At 41.0% G+C, this 23,334-nt stretch overlaps 1 protein-coding gene across 1 annotated transcript; it reads left to right on the forward strand.

Moving 5' to 3' along the window:
• The first annotated feature begins 1,165 nt into the window (after nucleotides 1–1,165).
• On the forward strand, nucleotides 1,166–21,413 carry ngfa (nerve growth factor a (beta polypeptide)). The gene is made up of 3 exons (XM_071476347.1): nucleotides 1,166–1,369; nucleotides 19,236–19,343; nucleotides 20,118–21,413. The coding sequence occupies exon 3, from the start codon at nucleotides 20,129–20,131 to the stop codon at nucleotides 21,020–21,022; it is 894 nt and encodes a 297-aa protein (XP_071332448.1). The 5' UTR covers nucleotides 1,166–1,369; nucleotides 19,236–19,343; nucleotides 20,118–20,128; the 3' UTR covers nucleotides 21,023–21,413.
• The last annotated feature ends 1,921 nt before the right edge of the window (nucleotides 21,414–23,334 follow it).

Raw genomic sequence — 23,334 nt, forward strand, 5'->3', positions numbered from 1 at the left:
TCTCACCTGTGTTATTTCTTCCAGGCCCCATTTGCACCCAATAAAGTTTACTCATTAGCACTGAGACAGCACCAGCGTTTCAGCTAAAAGCAATGGAATTCCATTTTCCCAAGAGGAGGAGAAAAGGATGACAGTGACACACAATCCTTCCTTTCTCTCATTTTTCTCTGTCTTTTTTTCCCCTCTCTCTGTCTGTCGGAGCAGAGGGGTGGGATGTCTGTCTGCTCAGCGCCAGGGGCTCTGACAACGATACGGCTCAGGTCAGAGAGAAGCCGTGAAAAGGAGAAACACATAGAACCAGAAAGAGGGTGAGAAGGCAAGATGGAAGAGATGAGAAAATAAAGATGCATAAACAAGAGAGGGGCAGAAATGTCAGAAAGGGACTGTTGTGACACTGGAGCCTGGAGGCCCTGTTGAATGCAGGGTGTGGCTAATCTCTACCAGGGTGAGGGGATATCATAGTTGCATGGTTTGTTGCTCTATTTCCCATTTTCTGTCCATTTGCCAGTGACAAGTAGCAGGGATGAATTCCTGGTTGCAACAGACCATCAAAGTTCTATTCTTGTAAATCCATGAATTTCACTGGACTGTAAGCATTTTCTCTGCGTTTGAACAGCAAAAACATGTGCAGATTTATGATATCGGCTTATAGAGAGCTAAAGTAAGATGCTTCTCAAATGGTGGATGAGTTGTTTAACTGAGTTAGCCCCCACAAACCATCCTTTACACAAAGGACGTTGGTGGTTTAACCACACACATGGCTGAGGCACGTTGCAACGCTAACTTAATATCCACGGGGATCTAAGTCAAACCAGCAGTGACTCAGGTGTGGAATAACAATGACAGTCTTGGGAAGCTTTCACTGCACAGGGCAAAGGCTGACCTCACTATTAGGTGACGTCAAATCTCACATGAAAAGAAGTTGAATCATCACCCAGTGAAAGTTTATTTCCACTGTTTTGCACAACTAACACCAACATGAATGAAACGGTGAATGGAACAAGAGAATGAATAACAGCAGCTAGGTGTAAATTATGAGCAGCTGTGGGTTTTTTTTTGTTTTTTTTTACGGAAGCACATGGAAAGGGTAGGCACTAGGACCTGAAGTGAGCCACACAGGAGGGAGGGAGTAGCTTTGGGAGCCCTCTTACTAAACTTTTAGAGCAATCCACTTCCCAAAGAGTGTGGGAGGGAGACAGGCAGAAGTGGATGGCCCGAGACCTGGATTCGCAGCTTTAAAAGCAGGAGCGGGATTTGGTGTTTGGGATAAGTCTGCCCCTGGCCTGGAGACAGTGAGGTGGAATATAGCAGAGGTTATCTGGAAGTTTTCACTCACTGGGGAGGGAAGAGAAGGAGCATTAACAGGGTGGTGAGTCCTACCTTGTTCGTATAAACATCTTAATTGAATATGGTGTGAGTGTGTAGGAACGAATGTGGAGTGTGTGTGTGTGTGTGTGTGTGTGTGTGCGTGCATGTAGGACAGAGAAACAGAAGAAGAAGAGGAGAGAAAAGACGAATTTCTCTGAGAAAATTTACCCAAAAGTTTTCAATATACCTGTCATTAAGTGAAAGTGGAGCCTCTGAATTGAGATTGAGCTCAGCAGCAGTCATTTAGTCCTCTGTTGGGGGGGGGGGAGAAAATTCCAGTTGACTACAACACACAGGAGGTACTAAGAAAAGTTCAGTTGAGTGATGAATGTAAAGTTTGTGTTACTCTGTTCTGTAAACAGTTTAAGTCAGATACAGCACAGTAGTTTTCCAGGTATGTGCAGATGGAGAGAGGGAATGGAAGAGGAGAGAGAGTAGAGAGAAAGAGAGAATAGAGGTGAGGATTAGAAAAAAAAGACAGGGTTCTCCAAACTTCAATGGGAGCCAGTTCACTGTTCAGAAAGCTCCTGGGACATCAGGTTACCTTCTTTCTCTCGCTCCCTCTCTCCCTTTTTTTCTATCTGTCTCTCTCTCCCTCTTTTTCTATCTGTCTTTCTCTCCGATCATGTTACACAACCCTCAAAGGACTTGTAGATTCTGATGAGCTCCGATGTCCAACATGAAGTATGTTGCTGAGGTTATCCTCATGTCTGGGTGGGGCCTGGTGCTTGTATGGGTGTGCAGCTGATTATTTTTTAATGTTCTAATATGTATATTTATGTGTAATTGTGTGTGTGTATGCAAGCGTGTGTGCTAAACACAGACCTCATGCCTGCCACTCCTACCAGGGAATTCCTCTCGGGCTTTGACAGGAGAGGAATGTCACCATGGACCAGCATTTACGCACACAAACAAACATTACACACCGGAGGCTTCAATGCTGTCCTGTGGTTGCAGTTATTTCATTAGACCTGTTGTGTTATTTTGATGTAATTTAATTGCATAGAAGCTATATATATATATATATATATATATATATATATATATATATATATATAACCCTATATATATATATATATATATATATATATATATAGGGTTATAAAATTCCCAAATGGTAGAGACATGTCAGCTTATATTGTTGTCACATGCAGATAGCTGTACAGCATCTGCTTCTACATCATTGTGCTGCGTGTGTGTGTGCACATCTGTGTTGGATAAGACAACATATCAAAACTCTGAGCATAGGCCAGCAAGTAAAGCTCTCTCAAGAGAAAGGTGCTCTGTACAAAAAGAAATTTTTTAAATTGTTTACGAGCTTCAATTTTGCTGCCAGTGTGTGCCGGAGGGGAGCGGACTGTGTTTTCATCACCTCTCTGTTGGTCCACAGAGGAAGTGGACAGAGAATGCTGCAGCAGTCTGGCTATATATCTTACATGACATCTCAACAGATACTGCACTTTGTCTGTGTGTTTAACACAGGATAATTCAGAGCACATTCACTTAAAGTTCAACTGAAATCAAAATGCACGCATTTTACACATGCAATTAAGCCATGCACGTTGTTGGAGAACATTCTAGCATAAAGCCAATCAAAACATTTCATTGTCACTTAATCGTTGTGATGGTGACACTATCTGGCAACCAGACAGCAGCCAAAACACCAAAAGAGCTATGAACCACCCCAAATATACAGTTTATCTACAAGTAGATATAACAGATCTACCTCATATCTCAAACTTTGGCTTTTTTGAAATAGTCGGGAAGGTGTATTTGCCAACATCAATTTGTCAGCTTTAAACAGTTTAAACATTTCCACATGTCATAGTTGGTTATTTTTAGATGGATATGGAACAGTACAGTCCAGTTTTGGGTCACTAACATTTAACCGCTGGTTCTTGGATTGTAATCTACCTTTGAATCTATCTGTTTGCAATGCGTCTTGGCTGCCTTTCTGGCTCACCTGTCTGTCAGCCATGCAGAATGATCCAGACGCTTGCAGACCAAAGGGGCGTTTTTGATGCAGCTTCTTTTTCTTTTCCTTTCAGTTTCAATATCAGCAGTGATTTTTTTTACTCATTTAACATATTTTTTGGGCTGCAGAAAGGAATGATAATCTTTAACTGTGATCATGGTTTAAAACTGAAATGCTCATAGTCATATTCTTCAAACCTAGGGGTGCAGTGGCATTGCTAAAAACAGCTTTATATAAACCATATAAACTCCTGTGTGTATGTGTACAGAGGGCAGTGCTGTTTTCCCCTGCAGACAAAGATGTCTGTGATTATTCATGACCCTCTCAGGTTTCCCTTTGAAGCTGAATTACAGCTTTCCCTATGTTAGCACCAGTGTATTTGTGTGTGCATGTGTGTGTCTGCGTGTGAGAGAGAAAGAGAAAGATAGAGAGAGAGAAGGGAAAAAGATAAAGAGTAACACTTCACAATAAGGTACACAAATCATGAGCAGCTGCTATGGAACAAATATTGTAATAATTAAATGATTAGTTTATAGCAACAACAAAACCTGGGGTAAATTTTCTTCATATCAATGGGTTGAAAACCACCCAAGATTTTTTTTCCTGTACATTTCTGCCAAGGTATTTACCTAAGCAAAATTATAGAGTAATTGTTACAATCTACTCCAGCTCTTTTTAAATTTAAATCTTAATATCTTTTGCAGCTTTGAGTTTAATACGCTTTTCATTTTGTACAGCTTAGGATACACTTGTGAATATTTTTAGGTAAAACTTAAGGTTTCTTTGTCTAACACTGGCACAAAATAATCATATTTTAGTTTGGGTAAAAAATTCAATGGTACTGACCCTGTGGAGTAAAGTAGATGATCATCCTAGCCAAGTGTAATGTAGCTACTGAGGTTTAAGTGGAAATGCTCTATTCATTCATGAAACCAGATAGTATACTTTTAAAAAAGAGACATCATATTTAGAGAACATTTACAATGATATTTTTAATCAACATAATATTATTAGGTAAAACAGCCTGGCTAGATGCTCGTAAGTTAACCGGTTAACTAGACAGTGGTTGATAGATTTGTTCCACACTCATTCCTCAGTATCTCAGGATCTTTTCTTCACGTAATAACCAGAAGTTGTGCTTGTTCAAAAAACAGCAGCTTATCAATCAACACAGGATATATTTGGATTCAACTGCTGTTTTGCTTGCCGCTCTCCTGTGTGGCAATGTCGTAATGACGCCATTGCAATCAGCGTGCAAATCTGTGAAATTGCATTCACTCAGATTATGACAGCAAGAGGCTCCGCCCCTTAGACACATAAAGGATGGAATGACATGAGTTGTCTAGACTGTAGAGTGTTGTATAGGACACCTGGGCAGAGACAGGCAGCGACAGCACACCTGGACTGTCAATTTAACTGTGGCTCTTTAACCTGAGGGCCTAATACCAACCACACTCACCCCTGAAGCATAAAGCAAACCTGTCTCCTAGAGATTATGTACATATACAGTACTACTAAACTGCATTCCCAATTATGCTGTGGTGCCAACGTAATGACTGGCTGGATTATGTTCACACTGGATGAACCACTATGTTTATGAGCAGCTGAGTTGCCAGGAGCTAGCTGGGGTGGAAAGCAGCCATACAAAGTGCACTATAACTGTCACACCAGAGACCAGAGTTCACATCCAGACTCCTGCATGCGGGTACGTTTTGGCAACAAAAGCAAAGAAATAAAATAAAATAATAATAATAATAATAATAATAATAATAATAATAATAATAACTACATCCCCTTCAAAATGTATTTGTATATAATTTCTAGAAGACAGGGTTGCTTAAAGTTATACTAAAAATCATTAAACACATCAACACATAAGTATTGAAAAGAAAGTGCCCTAGAATACTACACTGCTCCACACACTTGTTCCAGATGCAACAAAAAAATAATTGTTATTACTTTGGTACAGATACTCCTCCACCAGTTGTAGGTTGACAAACTAATAACATTATTAGAAAATCTGGGAAAGTGCCAGCTGGCAACACAAAATGACTCAGGGTTTGTTCACAGAAAGATAACGCCTGATCTCCCCACGATACAAGATTTCCTATCAGACCACAAAAGCTTGAGGCAGACTAATGAACTGGAGCGATCTGCCTGTTAGACACAGAGGTTAATAGCTGCATTAGTGAAGAACAGTGTTTATGTAAACGCCTGTTCTCAGTTGATGGCTGCGATATCTGCACTACCTGCAAACGATCGGGGTCCCCGCAAAATTAACTTGTTGAGGACATACTTGGCATGTTAAACCACTGCATTGGGTGATCTTTCTGATATTGGAGAGTAACTCTGTGTCTTTGTTTTCTGCTGTTAGGCCTAGAGTGACGTGTCAGTCAAGAATTTTGAGTCACATATTTGTCGAAATATATGACTGTTGTGTGAAAATGAACTTGTTTAACATAGAGCATCTTCTCAAGTTTCAAAGCCAATTTTAATTTTCTGTTACATTCTAATATATTACATTTAAATGTATCCATTTGACAATAAAGTTGACAGTGTGTGTGTTTATAAAACAGTTTCAGTCTAACCTTAACTTAGATTATATAAAAGTTACCTCAAGTTACCTTAAAAGAACTAAACATATGATTAAGCAAAAGAAAAACATCTTTGTATGTCTCTGAGAGAAATAGGTTTGAACATCCAGAACAAAGCTTCCCTGTTCCCTGGGAAAAATGAGGAGATAATAATTCATGGGTCAAAACATAAACCAAGGCCCTGCTCTGGTTATATTTTGGGTCGCTAGAGCTGCAGTCTGGCACAGGTCAATGCACAGAATGGGGTAAGAACATCTGGTGTAAAGTGAACCAGCTTAATGTTCCGTCTGGATTCAGGAGGAGAGGTAAAAGGTCAGAGTTCGGGCCCGGGGTTACGTCTGTGTTTGTGGAGGAAGATGGGGATCTGGAGGTCATTCTTGTTGACGTTTCTTTTACAAACAATTTCTCACAATGTTTGGGAGAAAATTTATTCATTAGAAATCACACCTAACATTGTTTGACATTTGTAACGTGCCAGAATTGGACAGAATAGTTGTCAGACATGAACAGGATTCTTTTGTCCCAGCACTTTCTTCCCATATGGACCTGTTTTTCAGAGCCTCTACAAAACCAAGAATAATGCACCCCTGTGTTTGGACTTCTCCATACATAGAAAACTGAATCCAGGACTGTTAATGCAAGTCAGGCTTTGTGTTTGACAGTTGAAGATCTGATTTCGGCAGGTGCTCCGTCAAAGGGTTATGTTTGCCTGTGTCTGCGTGTTTCAGTGTCTATGGCTGCACACATGTGCGTGTGCACTCTATATGCTTCAAAAAATGACAACTAAATGTGCAGACATGCCTGCTCATTCCACATTAAATGCCTCTATGACTTTCTGCTATGGCCTGATCTCCTCTCATGCATGTGCATGCAGCCCAAACACACAGTAGCTGATAAATCACCAAATTACCGGGCCTGTTCTTATTGCTAGAATAACAGTGTTGTGGTCTTAATCTGTTGACTTAGTGCACGTCTGGTGTTTTGAATTGTTTCACTGCAACCCCTTTTTATGTGTGTGTACATTTGGATTGATGTGATGACACTGTCTCACTCTCGCTTTCTTTCCCCTTTATCCCAATTGGTAGGGTGCCTATAGCTTGCCTGGACATGAAACTCTCCCTTGTTGCCCTCAACAGAACAAGAATACTTGATCTTTTCAAATATTGAAATTCACACAAAAAGCTTCAAAACATCAAAGTTAGCGTTTGCTGTCGGACAATTTGTTATAACTACGGTTTTTAGCCATACAATAATCTGTTCTTACAAATTCTGATGTATTTAGAGAGATCAAGTTTACTCAAACAAAGACAGTGCACAGAAGAAATAGAACCATAAACCACACCAGCGCTGGAGGAATGTGGTCTGTACATGTGTATGAGCAATGTGCATGTGTGTACATGTGGATATACATGTGTGTTTGTGTTGGATACGCATCAAACACACACACACACGCCTTAGCCCCAAGGATACAAGTGAAGCCAATTATTATACACTTATTTGGATTATGCTGATTTGGGAATACACAATAAACAGGAGGATGAGCCACTGGCTACTCACCTACACAATGAGCAGAAATTATTAAGGCGTCATTGTTTTTATAGTTGTTTTAGCCAAACTGGATCCCAAAAACTACCACATCTGCCGTCAGACTATCTTTTTTATCATCATGTCATCAAGTTTTGTTTTAGTTCAAACTTGTATATTAATGGTGTATCATGGGGCGTTTTGGGGAGGATGACGCTGTGGGAAGCAATTCCTCTCAGCTGGAATCTCTGTTAAATCCATGCATCAAGCTCCACAGTAAATATTAATTTATCTAAACCCCCGCTGCAGGTCACATACACACATGGACACACATGCAGACTCTCTGGAAAAGTAGCCACTTTATCTCTCTCACCATAGCTCTGCTCACAGACTGAACATGGCATGCTGCTAACTGACAGAGGATGGGCCTGGGAGGTCCCACACAAACAGGTGGTTGACATCAGCTAGAGGGAGAGAGGGAGGGAGCAGAGGGAGATAGGGAGGCAGAGAGACACAGAAGCAGAGAGAGAGAGGGATGACAGAACGATGTGGAGACCACACACAACAGAAAATGGCCGGGTCAAGTCTTTGGTGAGAGGGGTGAGACTGTAATCAAACAAACGCTGGAAGTGACGACAACATACATTTTTTTTTACACTCTCAGAGGATTGAGTACAGTTCTGACAAGGCCATCTCTGACCGTCCAGCAAAGTGCATTGTACAAGTCTGATTTGTATGACTGAATAGAGAACAAAACTGAAGCCTTGAAGTGGTACTAGTAAGGTTCAGTTTTACTGATCTAAAATCTAGATTACTAAAATGAAAGATGTGAAAAGTTAATCCTAAACCTTTTTTTTTATGTTTTATATGTAAAAAAAAAAAGAAGACTTCATGTCTACTGCCATGCTAGAAGCTTTTTGAGGCTATACTTGGAACAGCAGTCCTCGAAGCTAAGTGCTAATGCCAGCATGCTAACTTGCTCATCATGACAATACTAACATGCTGATTTTAACCTGGTGTGATGTTCATGCACCGACAATGTTGACCACCATGGCATTTTAGTGCCAATTAGCAAATTTTAGCATGCTAATATTTGCTAATGAGCACTAAAAACAAAGTGCAGCTGTCTGTACAAAATTACATGCAAATTTATTGGCTGTTGTCTTAATCAGTCACTATTCCACGTTGTTGCTATTTTCATGTGATCTGTTGTCTGAATACAGAAACAGCAAATGAGAGTTAATGAGAAGAGACAGCTTTATTGGGAATTTGGCTGTATCAAAATCCTGTATATGTGAGCACAGAGAGTGGGAGAGAAGCAAATCGATAAATGGCTGAAAATGGCCAGGCAGTAGGCAGACTACTAATGCGATGCGATGATGTCGGTTGTCTACAGCAGTTCCACAACAGTTTTCAAATATATATGTATATATATATCTTTATAGATTGCATATAATCCCACATATCTCAACATCACCATCTTGTAGGTATTTCTCAGGATAAGAGAAATCTTTGACCTGCTGGTGGTCCTAGAGGAAAAGTGGATCACCGAGGTCACTGGGATTCACCCTCTAGGGACTATGAATGTTTGCAGAAAATTTCATGCCAGTCCATCCATCAGTTGCTGAGACATTTGAGTCTGGACCTACTTGCCATCCATCCAGCCGTGTTGCTAAATTAGGATTTAAAGTTACTTTAAAGAGGCTGTCAGTTAAGCATGATGGCTCTTTAAGGCCACATGGCAGCAGGATGTCATCATTCAAGTGAGGTCTTTACGTATTTTGCTATGTAGTATGTATTCTGGGGCGAGATACTTAATCCTTACATGCTTCAAGGATGCCGCGCTGGTTGGTTGACCCTTTGCCCCAAATACGGGGCCAAGACAAAATTGAATTAAGTTTATCAAATCAAGTCCATGTTACACCAATTTAAAGTGGAAGGCAAAACTCAACGCAAACTTCCAGCTTAGAGCACTTTCACTGTACTGTAACAGCCAAACACTGTCTACACTTTTATGCTATATTTAGCTTGTTCTCATAACATGCCTGTAGAAGGGAGTATTTTTATGCTTACTGCGTGGTGCATTCAATTACAGAATCCAAGTAGGAGCACTAAAACAATACCATACATGCATTTCCAAATGTCTGACGCAACATATGCCCAGTCTATGGGCCCACACCCATGCTCATGGCATCAGCACAAGTGGGGCGTAATGGAAAACTTGGGTGACTGAGTGAGCACATGTGTCTGTTTATGCCTCTGAATGAAGATTTACCTAGGGTGATTCATTCACTGCTGTTTTCGCTCACGATTGCACGCAGTAAAAGTGTCACACGCAAATCGACGTGCAGTGAACGGTTCATTCAAAGCACAGATAACACATAGACAGAAGATGAGTCAAATCAAACTTAGGCTGATGAGCTGAATGACTCACGCACACATTAGTCAGTGATTTTTATCAGAAACGACTGAGATTTATTTCACCTGATCAGTGTGGGTCCAATATAGCCATACTCTCCAGGAGGATTAGTATCAACATGAGCGAGCGTCAGCTTGGACGGCATAGAAGATTTTCAAGCTCTGCTCCGGTGGATGCCCTGAGAGTAAATAAGCAATTTGAGCTCCAACAGCTCTGAGACAAATGGTGTTCTGTCTGCTGGAACAAACATCGGTGAGATGTTTTTTTTTTTTCTCTTATAGCCACTGGGAGGAAAGACTCCTTCTGTCCCTCACTCCTCAACTCTTTGCAACTCCCTTTATTCCTCCCTCCTTCCCCGTCCTTGAACTCTTCTTTGTCTCCCTTTCTGACCCACTGCAACCTTGTTCTTCCTTGCTCTGCCTCTTGCTATCACATGCTCCTTTATTTATCAGATTCCCAAGACAACTCATTGCCCATCTGTGCCCCACCCTCCATTGCTTGTTGCCTCTCCCCATCCCTTGATATCTCTGACTCCTTGCTCTCCATCCCTCTGTCTTCATCTCTCTCCGTGGCCAGACAGGCATTCCTGCCTCTGGCCCTCCTCCTCTCACTGCTCCACTGTGGGATCTTCGATTCTCACCAGGAAGGGGGAGTTATTACCACAGTCATGCCAAAAGATTAACCACTTGTCATGAGAAGATTGCTGAATGTCAAGGTCATAAAAATGAAGGGTCTGGAAAACATGTTAATCATTGTGTTCATCCTGCCTTCAAGGCCTGGAGGACTGGCCTCCCACATCTGCTGGTCCAGAGCAGGGAGAGAGTGGGTTGACTGGGGATGGGCCCGGTTGGGAAGGGAGATAAAGGGGGAGAAGGCCTTACACTAACACAGCCATGGTGCTCTGGCTGTGGCTTTGCCTCTTTGCCAAAGGGGCCTCATGCCTGGAGTTCTGCTGGGGTCCAAGACAGCAGCCAAGAGTTCATTATAAGGACAAACAACAACACACCACTGAAATTCATTGTCTGTGAGGACCTTCTGTGTAATGAAACCAGAATTAAAGCATGACAGCATCACAGTAGTTGTGTCAGAACCAAATTTGTTGAGCCGTTGAACTAAGATGCACTTACCTTTATGGACACAACCAGTCACTGCTGACCACTGAAAGATAGACAAAAAACAAATTACTTGTGTGTCTGAATTTCCAGAACTGTGCAATAATAAACTGGCCTCATATCAAGACCACACAAATAAAATATTCACTTGGCGTAAGACCAGCATGCAGATGCAGCTGCCATGTTTGTAACAAAAACACTGCTTGAGTCTCTGAAATGTAGCAGTCTGCTGGTGGGAAGGTAGCAATACAATGTAAATACTTACGGTAGTTTCTCAGTTTGTGATATAAATCCAAATTACTTCAGCCACTTTACATTTGCATTTGTAGAGGAATGGGCTCACTTATGTTTCCATAGTGGCTTTTTAATAAATAAATTATAATGCTATTCTAATTGCAACTGTAACACATCACCCACCTAGTCATGAACACCCCGAAAAACACGTGTTACATAACATATTTCAACAAAGTGGGCTTTTTTTCTGGCAAATTGCTAGGAACTGCATTATTAGAAAAAAAAAAAAAAATTCCTTGTTGTACAAAGAGCTGCATTGTATCACTTTACAGTTTCTATTTGCCACTCATCCCTTTCTTCCAAATGTAATTACTGCTGAACTGAATGTCAGTTAAAATGTTGTTTATTTTGGATTCCTTTCATAAACACCACAAGGATCCAATCTTTCTGTTATGATCCATTATTGTTCAACTTATTGTAGGACAATGTGTGACAGTAGAGAAAAGGCTGAGGTTACATTATAGACATGTCTCTGCTTTGTCTTGAGGTTGCCCTCGCAAATCAAAAGTGACTCTCAAACAAATATTGTGCCAGGAACTGACTTGAACGTTTTACCGCATGTGAAAGTATGCATCGCGGAAGATGTGTGAAACCTCAGATTAAAAGCAGATTAAAAGATCATCTTCAAGCCAGAGAGATACAGTACATGCCAAATTTAAGGTGTGTTGTTAATGGAACTGTGTTTCTGGATATTGGATGGGAATAAGAGCCTTGTCAATGCAGATGTGTCTCAGAGACTTACTACATTAAAAACAGAAATGAAGACATTTAAACTGAAAAAATCCGCATACACATGTTATTGCACCTATTTTCTGACAGGCAGGTGGGATAGATTGAATTGGTAAGTATTCACTGCTAAACTGCACTGGCACAATTTTCCCTTCTTGACTCAATACTTTGACATCTTCTTTTCTTGGAAAGTTTGTATTGGTAAAATTAACTAACTATTCTATTTCCAAGACAAATTCCTATCACTGGAGATGCTAACTGACATCCTATTGTCTGTGTGTTTGGTATGTCTTTAGAGAAATCCCTTTACAACCTCTGAAACAGTAGCCAATTATTTGTATCCCACAACACCAAAAGCAAACACAAGTTGTAAAAGAATGGAAGCGATCAGATGTCTGGTGAGAGGGTCTATTGATTTGATCAATAAATGGTTGTGTAATTTCTCCCAAACACAAGGAAATGAAAGAGAGGATCCATAAGAGCAGTGCTCTGCACCTACACACATGTGCTTGTACAGTGTTGAAATCTGTTATCACTGTTAGACAGAGAAACAGCCATGTATCCAGGAAGTTACCTCTGGCTTTTAACCATGAGAGAAAAGACGGACATTAAGTCAGACTCCAGGAGCAGAGAGGGAGAACCTGGCCAAATGAGAGACAGGCAGACAGAGGAACAGAGACAGAGAAAGGCACGAAACAGCTGCATGAAGACACTGGCTCATTGCCAAAGAGCCTTCCTTTTAGTTTCCACACCTTGCCTCCCTGCTTCCCTGATATTCTCAAGATACTCTGAGAAGATACACAAGCTTTTATTTCATCACAGCTGATGAAGAGAAACACCTGTGTAAAATGGAGATACATGCATTAAATCCTACAGGCGCCAACCATTTATATAATGTACACTTTCTAATCAAAACAAGAAATGAAGTACAAATACACACCTCTTGATATCTCCACTCTCGCCGCATGGCACCATGTTCATTTTTATTAGAGGTGAATGTGTTTGAAATGGTTGCTCATAAAACCTGAGACTTGATATATTTCAGAGATCTTGTTGGCAGCGTGTTAATGAGCTGTAAAAGATTCAGTGGTTGTGTGAGGTGAAGTACCTGCCTCTGTGTGGCTGCCAGTATCAGAAAGCTAAGTTGAATAAAAGGTCAGTTCTTTGAAAGCTATTTGTTTTGAAAAAAATACATCTGAAAGTTGGAAATGCATACAGTATATCTGTGTGTTATACAGGCCAAGCACATTTTATTGCTGCACCCAGTAAACCCTTCATACTAATACAAGCTGATGTCAAGAGCTGCACATTATGTTCTTTTCTACATATTGTAACACTTGGTCAGTCCATACTATAACACTTTGTACAGTAAATGTTCTTTTGTTCTGCATATCTTGTGTCATTTGTCATCGCACAGAGGAGTCAAGTGCTTTAACAGGTTGTGTGTGCCTGTCAGTTTGACATTGCCTGTCTCTCTCTTCCTGTGTCATGAGGCCAGAGCAGCAGAGTTTACTGTTTGAAGTATCCCTGATGTACAACAGGTGCCTTGGTTCTCACAGCAAATGTATTTTAAACATGAAGACGAGGGGAAAGGACGAGGCAGAAACTGATCTATTTTATCTCTGCTACTCACGTTACAACTGTCAAATGTGCACTAATATAAAACTATTAGTCTTTAAGACAACCGCCAATGAAAATCAAGTTTCTAACTTTGTTAACGTGTCCATATGGTGTTATTTATTTAATACAAGACTCAAGCAAAAAAAGCAATGAATGCTTATTTCAACCTTGATGAGATGCAGTGAACCAGTGACAGTCCCAAAAATACGAATTCAGACAGCCAGGGCTTTATATGTCAAAAACCTAAGGAACCAATCCCATCAACTTGCAGGGAGAGGGGGCAGGCACTGTGTCAGCCACTGCCAGTTAAAAGATAACAAGCTAATAAACAACATAAACAAATGAAAGATGCTAACTATGCTTAGCTTTCTGATATGTCTGCTAGTTGTTAATATTGGTGCTCAACCACACTTATCTGAGTCAGGAGGCTCAAACCTGTGGCAGAATCTTTCCAGTGTTTTCTCTGCACTAACCATCTTGCTACACAAGTAAGACGTATCAGTGACTTACTAAATTGAACATATTCTCACAATTTGACTACAGTGCATTGGAATTTGATTTTTACAATTGTCTACAATGAGAAGCAACACCAATTTGAAGTGCAATTGTACTGAGCCGTACTGAATGACTGATGTGTTTCGGTGCCATCATGACCAGTGAATATGATCAGTATCAAATCATTTGATTTATATTAAATTCCACCTTAATATACTTCACTGATAGATGAAAGTTATAAATGGACCAATGGCCTTTGCAACATCAAGTTAATGCATTTTCTGAGGGTATTTTATAGTGTTGCCATTTTCTGACTGTCTGCTCTGTACTGTGTATCTAATATAAGAAACTTTTAAAGTGTTTCCAAGAATAGCCAGCTGACAGCCTCTCAAGAGCATTTGGACAGCGTAACTTAATTGTGCTTTTAACAGACGCTGCATGACATCATTTTGCGTGACAAAAACTCAACTCATGGCGGTGTCTGGGATGTTGCATCAGTTTCGCATGGCAGCTTGTCTAAACTGTGACGAGCAAATTGTCCCCGCACGAATGACAAGCTTTAATTACGGCTGTCGATGAAACAGTGACTAGAGGAGAAATTGAGGCATTACAATTATGAGTATGACTTTGTAAAGTGGAGAGACATCTGATGCACATGTGAATTCTGTTGTAACCCTGTGTTTCATTTCAAATGAAACCTTTCCTAAAGTAAGACTTATTTGGTCCCCAAGGTCCAATCCTTTTATATCCTTGCATTTTTCAAACGTGATTAATGAGCATTAGAGGAAATTTGTTTAGAGGAAATAAATCTTCAAACATTTGTATGGGTGACACGAAAGAGAGTAAGTTGACCTGGCAGTCATCCCTCTTGATAATTATTTCCAGTGGATGACAGCAGGAGGAACTGCACTACACTAAGTTGATGAGAGACACAGAAAAACTGTTTACCTTTCTCTGTTTTTCTCCGCATCACTCTCTCTCTCAGTCACCTTTCTCTCCTGCTCTCTCTATCTCTGCAGCTGTCAGCCTCTCTTTCTCACTCCCTCATAATCTGATGCAGTTGTCATCACTCTGAGAGAGGTGTGTGTGTTTGTTTGAGAGAACTGCTGACATGCTGCTCCTGCACATCTTTTAACAAGGACTTGTAACTAATGACTAATGCATCGCATAGATAGGAAGAACCCCTTGTTAACTGTAAACTAACCTTGGATTGATGGCAGGCAATACTCTCCTAAACTGCTCATGATTTGGCGCATCTGCCTTATTGTCTTTGTATCACAGTCAACACATGGTGCAGTACTGTAACCACAGTAATTTGGCATCTTGCGCACTGGCAAACTAAATGAAAACGTGTCACTGGCTAACACTGCATAGTCTTTACCAGTAAGTGTGTGGCTGGGCTCCACTGCCTTGGGCTAAGTAATTACTCTCTGGTTTTCCAGGTCACAACCCAGCAGCTGCGTGACGTATGTCTTCTTTCCACATACTTTCATCAACTTTGGCAATCTCGTTTAACCAGGTAGTGCCATGTTATGCCGTCAACCCCCCCATACCATCGTAGCGTTTGAAAGTGATGGATGACTTAACAGAAATGTCCTAATTTACAGTTTGGCAAAACTGGGGAGTCAGGCTATTGTGAGAAAGGGAACCTCCTTAAAGCAGGGGATGTTACTGTAAGCCACGTGAGGCTGTTTTACGAAGTCTGTTCTCATAAACAACCTCTTTGGTGCAAACTATACAAGGCATGAATCATAAAAGGATATCGAACAACTTCTTTGTTTATACCAGTTTGTATTAATACAGTATGTTGAGTGTCTGGAAATATGAACCATACAGTGTCTGTCATTTCTGTGGTATTTGCTTAAATGGATTTGGGATACCTTTGTCATTATTTGGCAGGCACATGTGAGCAGGACTCTCTCCCACTGACTATTCTTCAAGGCATCTCCCATGCATGTTTGTGTACTCAGATTTTTCTGCCTGGATACTAAAGAGGAAAGCAGCTCACTGTCCTGTGCAAGTCAAAGCACAGGGAGCCTCACACACTACTTTGAGACTTCCTGTTTTATCAGTACCATATGGATCACCTTTCCCCCACAGTTTGATATAGGATGTATGTTAGTATGTAAAATGCATTGGACCATTCCAGGTTGCATTTCATTACAGGTCCTGTCAACACCCTGCAAATGAGGCTAAATTTTCTAACTTTCCGTTGCAGCTAGTACGCAGTGTCCGAGTGCGGGTTTGTTTCCGCAAAACCATAAGACAAACAAACAGTTTTGGGAGCAAATCCAAACCCTGTTCAACCATAGGAGCATCTCATGAGCTTGTGTATATATGGCGCTGCGTGTGTTTGTAATTCTGCGTACAGTATTTGTTTGAGAGGGTCAGAGGGATAGCAACACATTCTGATCGAGTGCTGAAGTAATCCTATAAGTCAGAGGTGCTCTCTAAACCGCTCTGACCCTTGTGCTCCTGCTCTGCAGTGTTTACGCTGGCTCCACTGGCATTAAACACAAGCCACATATTTTTAACATTAGGATCCTCCCGGCTCACCCTGGGCCATGTAAATAGTGAGCTGCCCGTCAGCCTGGATCAATCAGCTCGCTGCCTGTTTGGACTAGCTCCATATGTGTGTGTGTGTGTGTGTGTGTGTGTGTGTCTGTGTGTGTGTGTGTATGATTGTGTTTATTGAAGCCAAAAGATATCACTGGTAGATCAGCCTGAAGCTCTCTCCATCACCCAAGATTACTTGACTGTTTTGCAAATGCAATGCAAACTGACCCTGTAGCAGTGGCCGAAGAACTTCTCAGATGTTTCATCTAAGAAAAGCAACAACATCACAATGTAAAAGAATTTCATAACATGTTAAAGTCCCTTATTTTCAAATTTTATTTCAGTAAAAGTACATAAGATTCAACTGCAAAAAGTTAAAAGTACTCATTATGCACACTTTCAGAGTCAAAGACCATTATATTATTGGATTATTATTAGTGATACATACATGTATGCAGCATTTAATGTGGCTACTTTAAATTCTTTTTAGGCATTTAATAGACAGTAATGGATCATATTTAAAAGTATTTCATATGTTTTGTACAACCTTCAAATTATTAAAACATTAGTGACAGTAAAATACCAATTGTGCACACACGTAACATGTATTACAGCAGGACATATGTAAAAAGCTAAGTCCTGTCTAAAGAATCTAAACCAATTACTATAGTTATCATATAAATGTGAGGTGGCACATTTTTCCATCTGAAATGTGGTGGAAAAGAAGTATAAAGTAACATTATTTATAAATATTCAAGTCAGGTACAAGTTGTACTTAGTAAAAAATATATAAATGAAATAAATTGTACTAAATTCAGTACCACACTTACATTACATACTTACACTATCTTGTAGACAACCCAGTATAATTTAAAGAATAAAAAAACCCATGGACATCCTTGGCTTGTGGGAAAATACCTGAGAGATGATTTAAAATGTTGAACTTCTCTCATGCAGCTGAGTTGTTATTTTTGATGGGAACAGGGCCAGTGACATTTTGATACATCTCAGCTGCTTGATGCTGTCTTTGAATTCTGGTCTGAGCAGGCAACACTGACCTCTTCAGGTTATTATGTGCTACACAGGGAGGATTTCAAGGCAAAGTATTTTTTTATCTGGGGGACCTGGGTGCCACGAAAGATTAAATGAAAACCATATAATGTTTCATTTTTGGAAAAATTACCATTACTATGACGGTTTCCTAACCTTTTTTTTTTATATACCTAGCCAGAAGGCCGTACCTTTCACAACACGGTAGTAATATCAAACATGTTGAGGCAAAGCATTCACAACAAAACTTTGTAGTACTCCAACGCTGTACCAGCAAGATAGATTTTGCAGAACACTGCAGATAAGTAAAAAATACTGACACGCCAGCTTCAACTCACCTCGGTGACCCTCTGATTGTTTGTGTGAAAAGGTTTGTGTGTGTTCATACACATACATCACAGCATCTAAGCATGCAAATCATTCATAAAAGGCCTTTGGCCTATATGCACTGCTACATGCACACATTCGCATGTGTATCCATAAAGATGCTGTTTGCATGTGTGACTGAGCTTGTGTGTGTGTGTGTGTGTGTGTGTGTGTGTGTGTGTGTGTGCATGGGTTTACATGCCTTATTAATTATACATGTTGGGCTGCTTTATGTTCAGTATATATATGTAACATCTAATGAGGTGTGAAATGCCACACATTCCAATGTATGCAAGCCTAAGCTCCTAGAGTTAAACATGGTGAGTGTGTGTGTGTACTTTGCATCAGATAAGGTGAGATAGTGGTAAATTGTGTACGTCTGTGAGAGCAGTGGAGGTCAGGAAAAGAGAGATGATGGTACAGAGTTGCAGTGCTCTGAAAATAAACTCATCTGCACTGCTCAACATGCTTACCGTGCTTCTTGACTTACGTCTCTATAGATAATTTACATGGACTTGTAACAGTCTGAAAGATAAAAAGTGGACGCTCAACAAAATGATATAGAAAATGAGTTCCATTTTTGTTTTTTGTCCTCCTTTTTACTACAAAGTGGGATTTATTTTTTTCATGTCATGGTGTCAACTATTCACAGGAAGGAAACATTGAAGCCAGTTAGTTAACTAGGAAAAGTCTTGGAGATGAGGATAGAAGCGCTTTATCAGGATAAAACAATGTACCTGTAATTATGTAAATTTATATAATGTTATCATGAACTGGTTTCCTGTGGGTTTATTTATCTTTTATCAAAGGATTTCTTGCAGTATTTTTACTGTTTGATATAAAGCACTGTCTTGCGTAATACAATGTGGAATGAGCCAAATGTATGGGAATGACACAGAAATAACCATCTCACCTTATGTAGATGAGAAGTTTTTGAATAGTCATAAGCGTGTCCCGTCTGTGAGTTAAAGTTTAGTCTTGAACAATAAAGGAAGACATATTTATTATATGATTTGTTATGTGAAACAGTGATTTGTTTCAGTAAAATGTATGAAATATATGCTCAAAAAAAGCTCAATTGTGAATCCATGTGTTTTAGTTGTGGGTTTGTTCTGTATGTGTGTGTGTTACAGAGCTCAGGTTCAGGGGGTCCAGATGGCAGGCATGAGGGGCCCGGCCTGCACTGGAGTCTGGCTCTAGAGTCCACAGGGGCTCCCACTTCAACTGGACACATTCCACAGGTTCGCATAAACACTCACCACAGCAACACACAAAACAACACACATTCATGTTCAGGGACCAGAGATGTTCTTGTGATGTTAAAATTGACAAAACAGAGCCAGTAACTGACAGAAAACACCTTCTTAACTGAATCTGGATAATACTAATTCTGCTCCTTTATAATGTATTTATGCTAGTGCTGCAACTCTGACTCCTTTTATAAGCAAATCTATGAACATTATTCAAGTTAGTCAATCAACCTTTTGCTTTGAAAAGTAATTTCATCCAGAGACACTTGCAGCGAGTCACTGATCATTTTTACCACATAAGATTAAATGGGAAAGGCTCTGTTGTTTCAGGGAGCTCCCAATGAATCTGAGCAAACAAGGATTCTGCTGAGAAAGGGACTCGCCCCTCAATAAACACATAAATAATAATACGAAATACCACACTGGAGGAGGTTTCGGGTGGTAGAGGGAGCAGCAATCAGAAGAGTAACAGTGATATGTGTCAGGTTATAATTTCTGTGTTGTATACCTGCATGAATATAATTGGACATTGCTTGCCACACAGCGAGGAATGAGCCAATCATTGTAAAGCATAGAGCAAAAAGCTGATGTTCACTTCAGGGCATCTGGATAGTGTATCGAGAACATGTTTTACTTGATAAGTAAAAGTCAGACTGTCAGAAGTATCAACAGTAATGTAAGTTTCAATCATGAACTTACTGTAGATAACATCACAACATTATCCAAACTTTTTTTTGTTTTTTTTATTACCTGTGTTCACCTCAGGACGTGTGCCCATGAGGTCGTCACCACTGGTCCTGCTCCTCCTGATCGGCGTCCAAGCTGTACTGAACATGGGAGGTGGATTGGCCCGGAGTGCCGGGGCAGCCAACCACAAAGCAGGACAGCAGACGGCAGCCAATCACAGAGCAGGACAGCAGCAGACAGCAGCGGGGGACCACCTTTCTGAACACCATTCTTCACAGGAGCATCACAGGACCAGCCACCACCACAGGACCAAGAAGCACCATCGGTCAGCTTCACACACCCAGGATAGGAGCCCCGTCGTCATGCACTCAACATCAGATTCCCCTCCTGACCCCTCCATCCCAGTGGTGGACCCCAAGCTGTTCTCCAAGAGACGTTACCGATCCTCGCCCCGCGTTGTCTTCAGCGAGGTGCCTCCATCACATGATGCCCTTGAAGATGAGGGCTATGACATTGAAGGAGTGAGGGGGGTGAGGGTAAGGCGTAGAGCAGGATCACACACCATGCACCGAGGAGAGTACTCAGTATGTGACAGCATAAATACCTGGGTGGGCAACCTGACACGAGCCACAGACATAGCTGGGAATGAGGTGACAGTGCTGCCCAACGTTACAATCAACAATGTGGTGAAGAAACAGTTCTTCTATGAGACCACCTGCCGATACCCCACGCACAGAGGAACCGGGAATGCAAATGGGGGAAGGTCGGGGGGACGAGGTGGCAAACAGGGCACCAAATCTGGCAACTCGGGCTGTCTTGGCATCGATAGCCGCCACTGGAACTCCTACTGCACCAACACACACATATTCGTAAGCGCCCTCACCATCTTCAAGGAACGGACAGCCTGGCGTTTCATCCGCATCAACGCTGCATGTGTGTGTGTTCTCAGTCGGAAGTCTTGGGCAGGACGACTGGGGCACTGACTGAGGAGGACAACTCCTGACAACTGAACTATGAACCAAGCACACACATTTCTCCCAAACAGCCACTGCAGCTTTATTGCCAATACTGTAATCCTTTTCCCCACCTCCAAACATACATACACACACACACACACACACACACACACACACACACACACACATACAAACTGCTTCATCTATCCAACCTCTTGGCCCCTGACCCTACCTCAGTCCGAGAAGTCCTGGTTGTTTTAAGTTATGAGGACTGCATGTCATATTTATGGTTTATACAGTCAAATATGGAAATATATACTGTATGTGTATATATACAAAATGAATTCAAGCTTTTAATGTTGTTGTTATTGTTGTTGTGTTGTTCATGCTGTTATTTATTAAACACCTCAGTACTTGCCTGGTTTGTTGTGTCAGTGTAAGATGATGCTGATGTTCACATTTTGGCTTTAAAGCTGCTCCAATCATAATTTTCATTTCAATTATAAATGAAATGATTATGTGAAATATGAAACAGGCCAGCTGTAAGGTCAAACTTATCACCCAATTCTGCAGCTCCCCTCATCTTTAGCTTGCTTTTTAGCATCTCTCAATTCATTGTTGTCGTGGCAACTTCACTGTTTTGATTCAGAATCACTGCTCTGATAAGTGTGGTTTGAGCCCTGCAAAGGATCACAAGATGGATCCATTGAAATGATTAGTGGGGTAGGAAATTGTCAGGCATCGAAAACATTTTCAAATGAACAGTCTGAGACGGGAACATTTTTTACTACTCGGTGTGCCCCATGTTGCAAAAGATTGCAATTGCAAGTAGGCACAACGACAAAGAATTCTGAGGCAGCTTAAGAATGACAGAACCAGACATAGTTTGACTCACCACTTCCCCAGATCATTACTACTACTTACTTTTCTAAATTTCAGACAACTCATGTCTCAGTCAGCACTGCAGCTTTATTCCAGGATGGGATAATAACCAATGGCAGAGCAGGGTCGACTTCAGAGGAATGCAGCCCAGACAGGCTTAACATCCCTTTCATACTTGTGCGTCCATAGCCTGTGCAGGCTCTTCCTGTGGTGAAGGAATGTTGCTCGCACCGGGCAGGCCTCAGAGACCAGCTCTGCATTTTAAACACACAGAGGAAGATGGATTGGCTGTGGTCTTCCTAGTAGTGCAGCAGAATTCCTGTCACCGTAGAAAACTGCTGTAAACATGGCTGTGGGAAAGGCCTATGGGTGATATTATCATGATATTATTCCCTCATTTGGTGTTTTGATGACGGTGGTGAAAGTGTTGTTAAGCACACTACTCCAAAAATCAACCATAGGTGTTCGGTTGGGCTGCGATCTGGTGACAGTGAAGGCCATTCACGTCATTTTTATGCTCATGAAACTATTCAGTGGTCCCTGTTTTCCTTATTGGGAAGCAACTGCATTTGTTATGTTTCTCAACTGTATAAAAACAGGGTAACCAAGAGAAATGTGTATCACTTAGATTTCATTCAACACAATCCAGAAAATTAGCTGTGGTTCTCCCCTGTCCCCCAGTTTGTGATAATTTGGTTAAACACAGTTTTATTTTGGGACACGCACCATATAAATTTAGACACAGGCCTTTTATAATACATGTAGACAAGACAGGGAAATAATACATGGCCCAGCTTAAATGTTTCATCTGTCATCTTTGACAGGACACCAACACTCTTAGGTCCACAGTCTCTTTTTGCAAGAATATGCTGCCCTCTTGTGGTCAAGTAAAAAGCTATAGCTAATAGGTGTCAGTGCCAAATGAAGGAGAGGACCTGCTCACAACCTTCTCTCTCTCTGACACACACACACACACACACACGCACACACACACCTTCTTTCCCCTCACTGAAAGTTGAATTCTGCGCCTCTCCTCACCTCATCACCCTCTGCAGTTTGCTGTCTGTGATCTCACCTTTGCTAATGCTGCAGCTTCACAGATCAGCCTTGATGCTTTGGTGCTTGGGTGTGTTGCCAGGAAACCTCATCACAGCAAGGCTGTCTGATCAAAGGTTTTCCTGACATGACCTCTCGCTTTGGCAGATGGTGTACTGCAAATAAGGGGTGGGGTTTGTTAACCACTTCCCATTTTCTTTCAGTTTAGCAGCAATAACAGTGATGTTACACTCAGAGGTAACCTGCATGTGAAATAAGAGAAAGATGAAGGTGAATTCAGGCTGCTGATACTGAACATGGGTTGTGCATTGTTTCCTCTTTCAAAGCTATATTATCAAGTATGCAAACACAGATAAATGCAGTGAATAAATAGCACTTCCTTCCATCAACAGCTGCTGTCA

The sequence above is a fragment of the Trachinotus anak genome, unplaced genomic scaffold, assembly GCF_046630095.1.
Source record: "Trachinotus anak isolate AG129_WGS33_773 ecotype Australia unplaced genomic scaffold, CSIRO_AGI_Tana_v1 ptg000004l, whole genome shotgun sequence".
Lineage (NCBI taxonomy): Eukaryota > Metazoa > Chordata > Actinopteri > Carangiformes > Carangidae > Trachinotus > Trachinotus anak.

Excerpts from the sequence above, each read along its gene's own strand:
- ngfa (XM_071476347.1), top strand. The coding sequence starts at position 20,129 with ATGAGGTCGTCACCACTGGTCCTGCTCCTCCTGATCGGCGTCCAAGCT.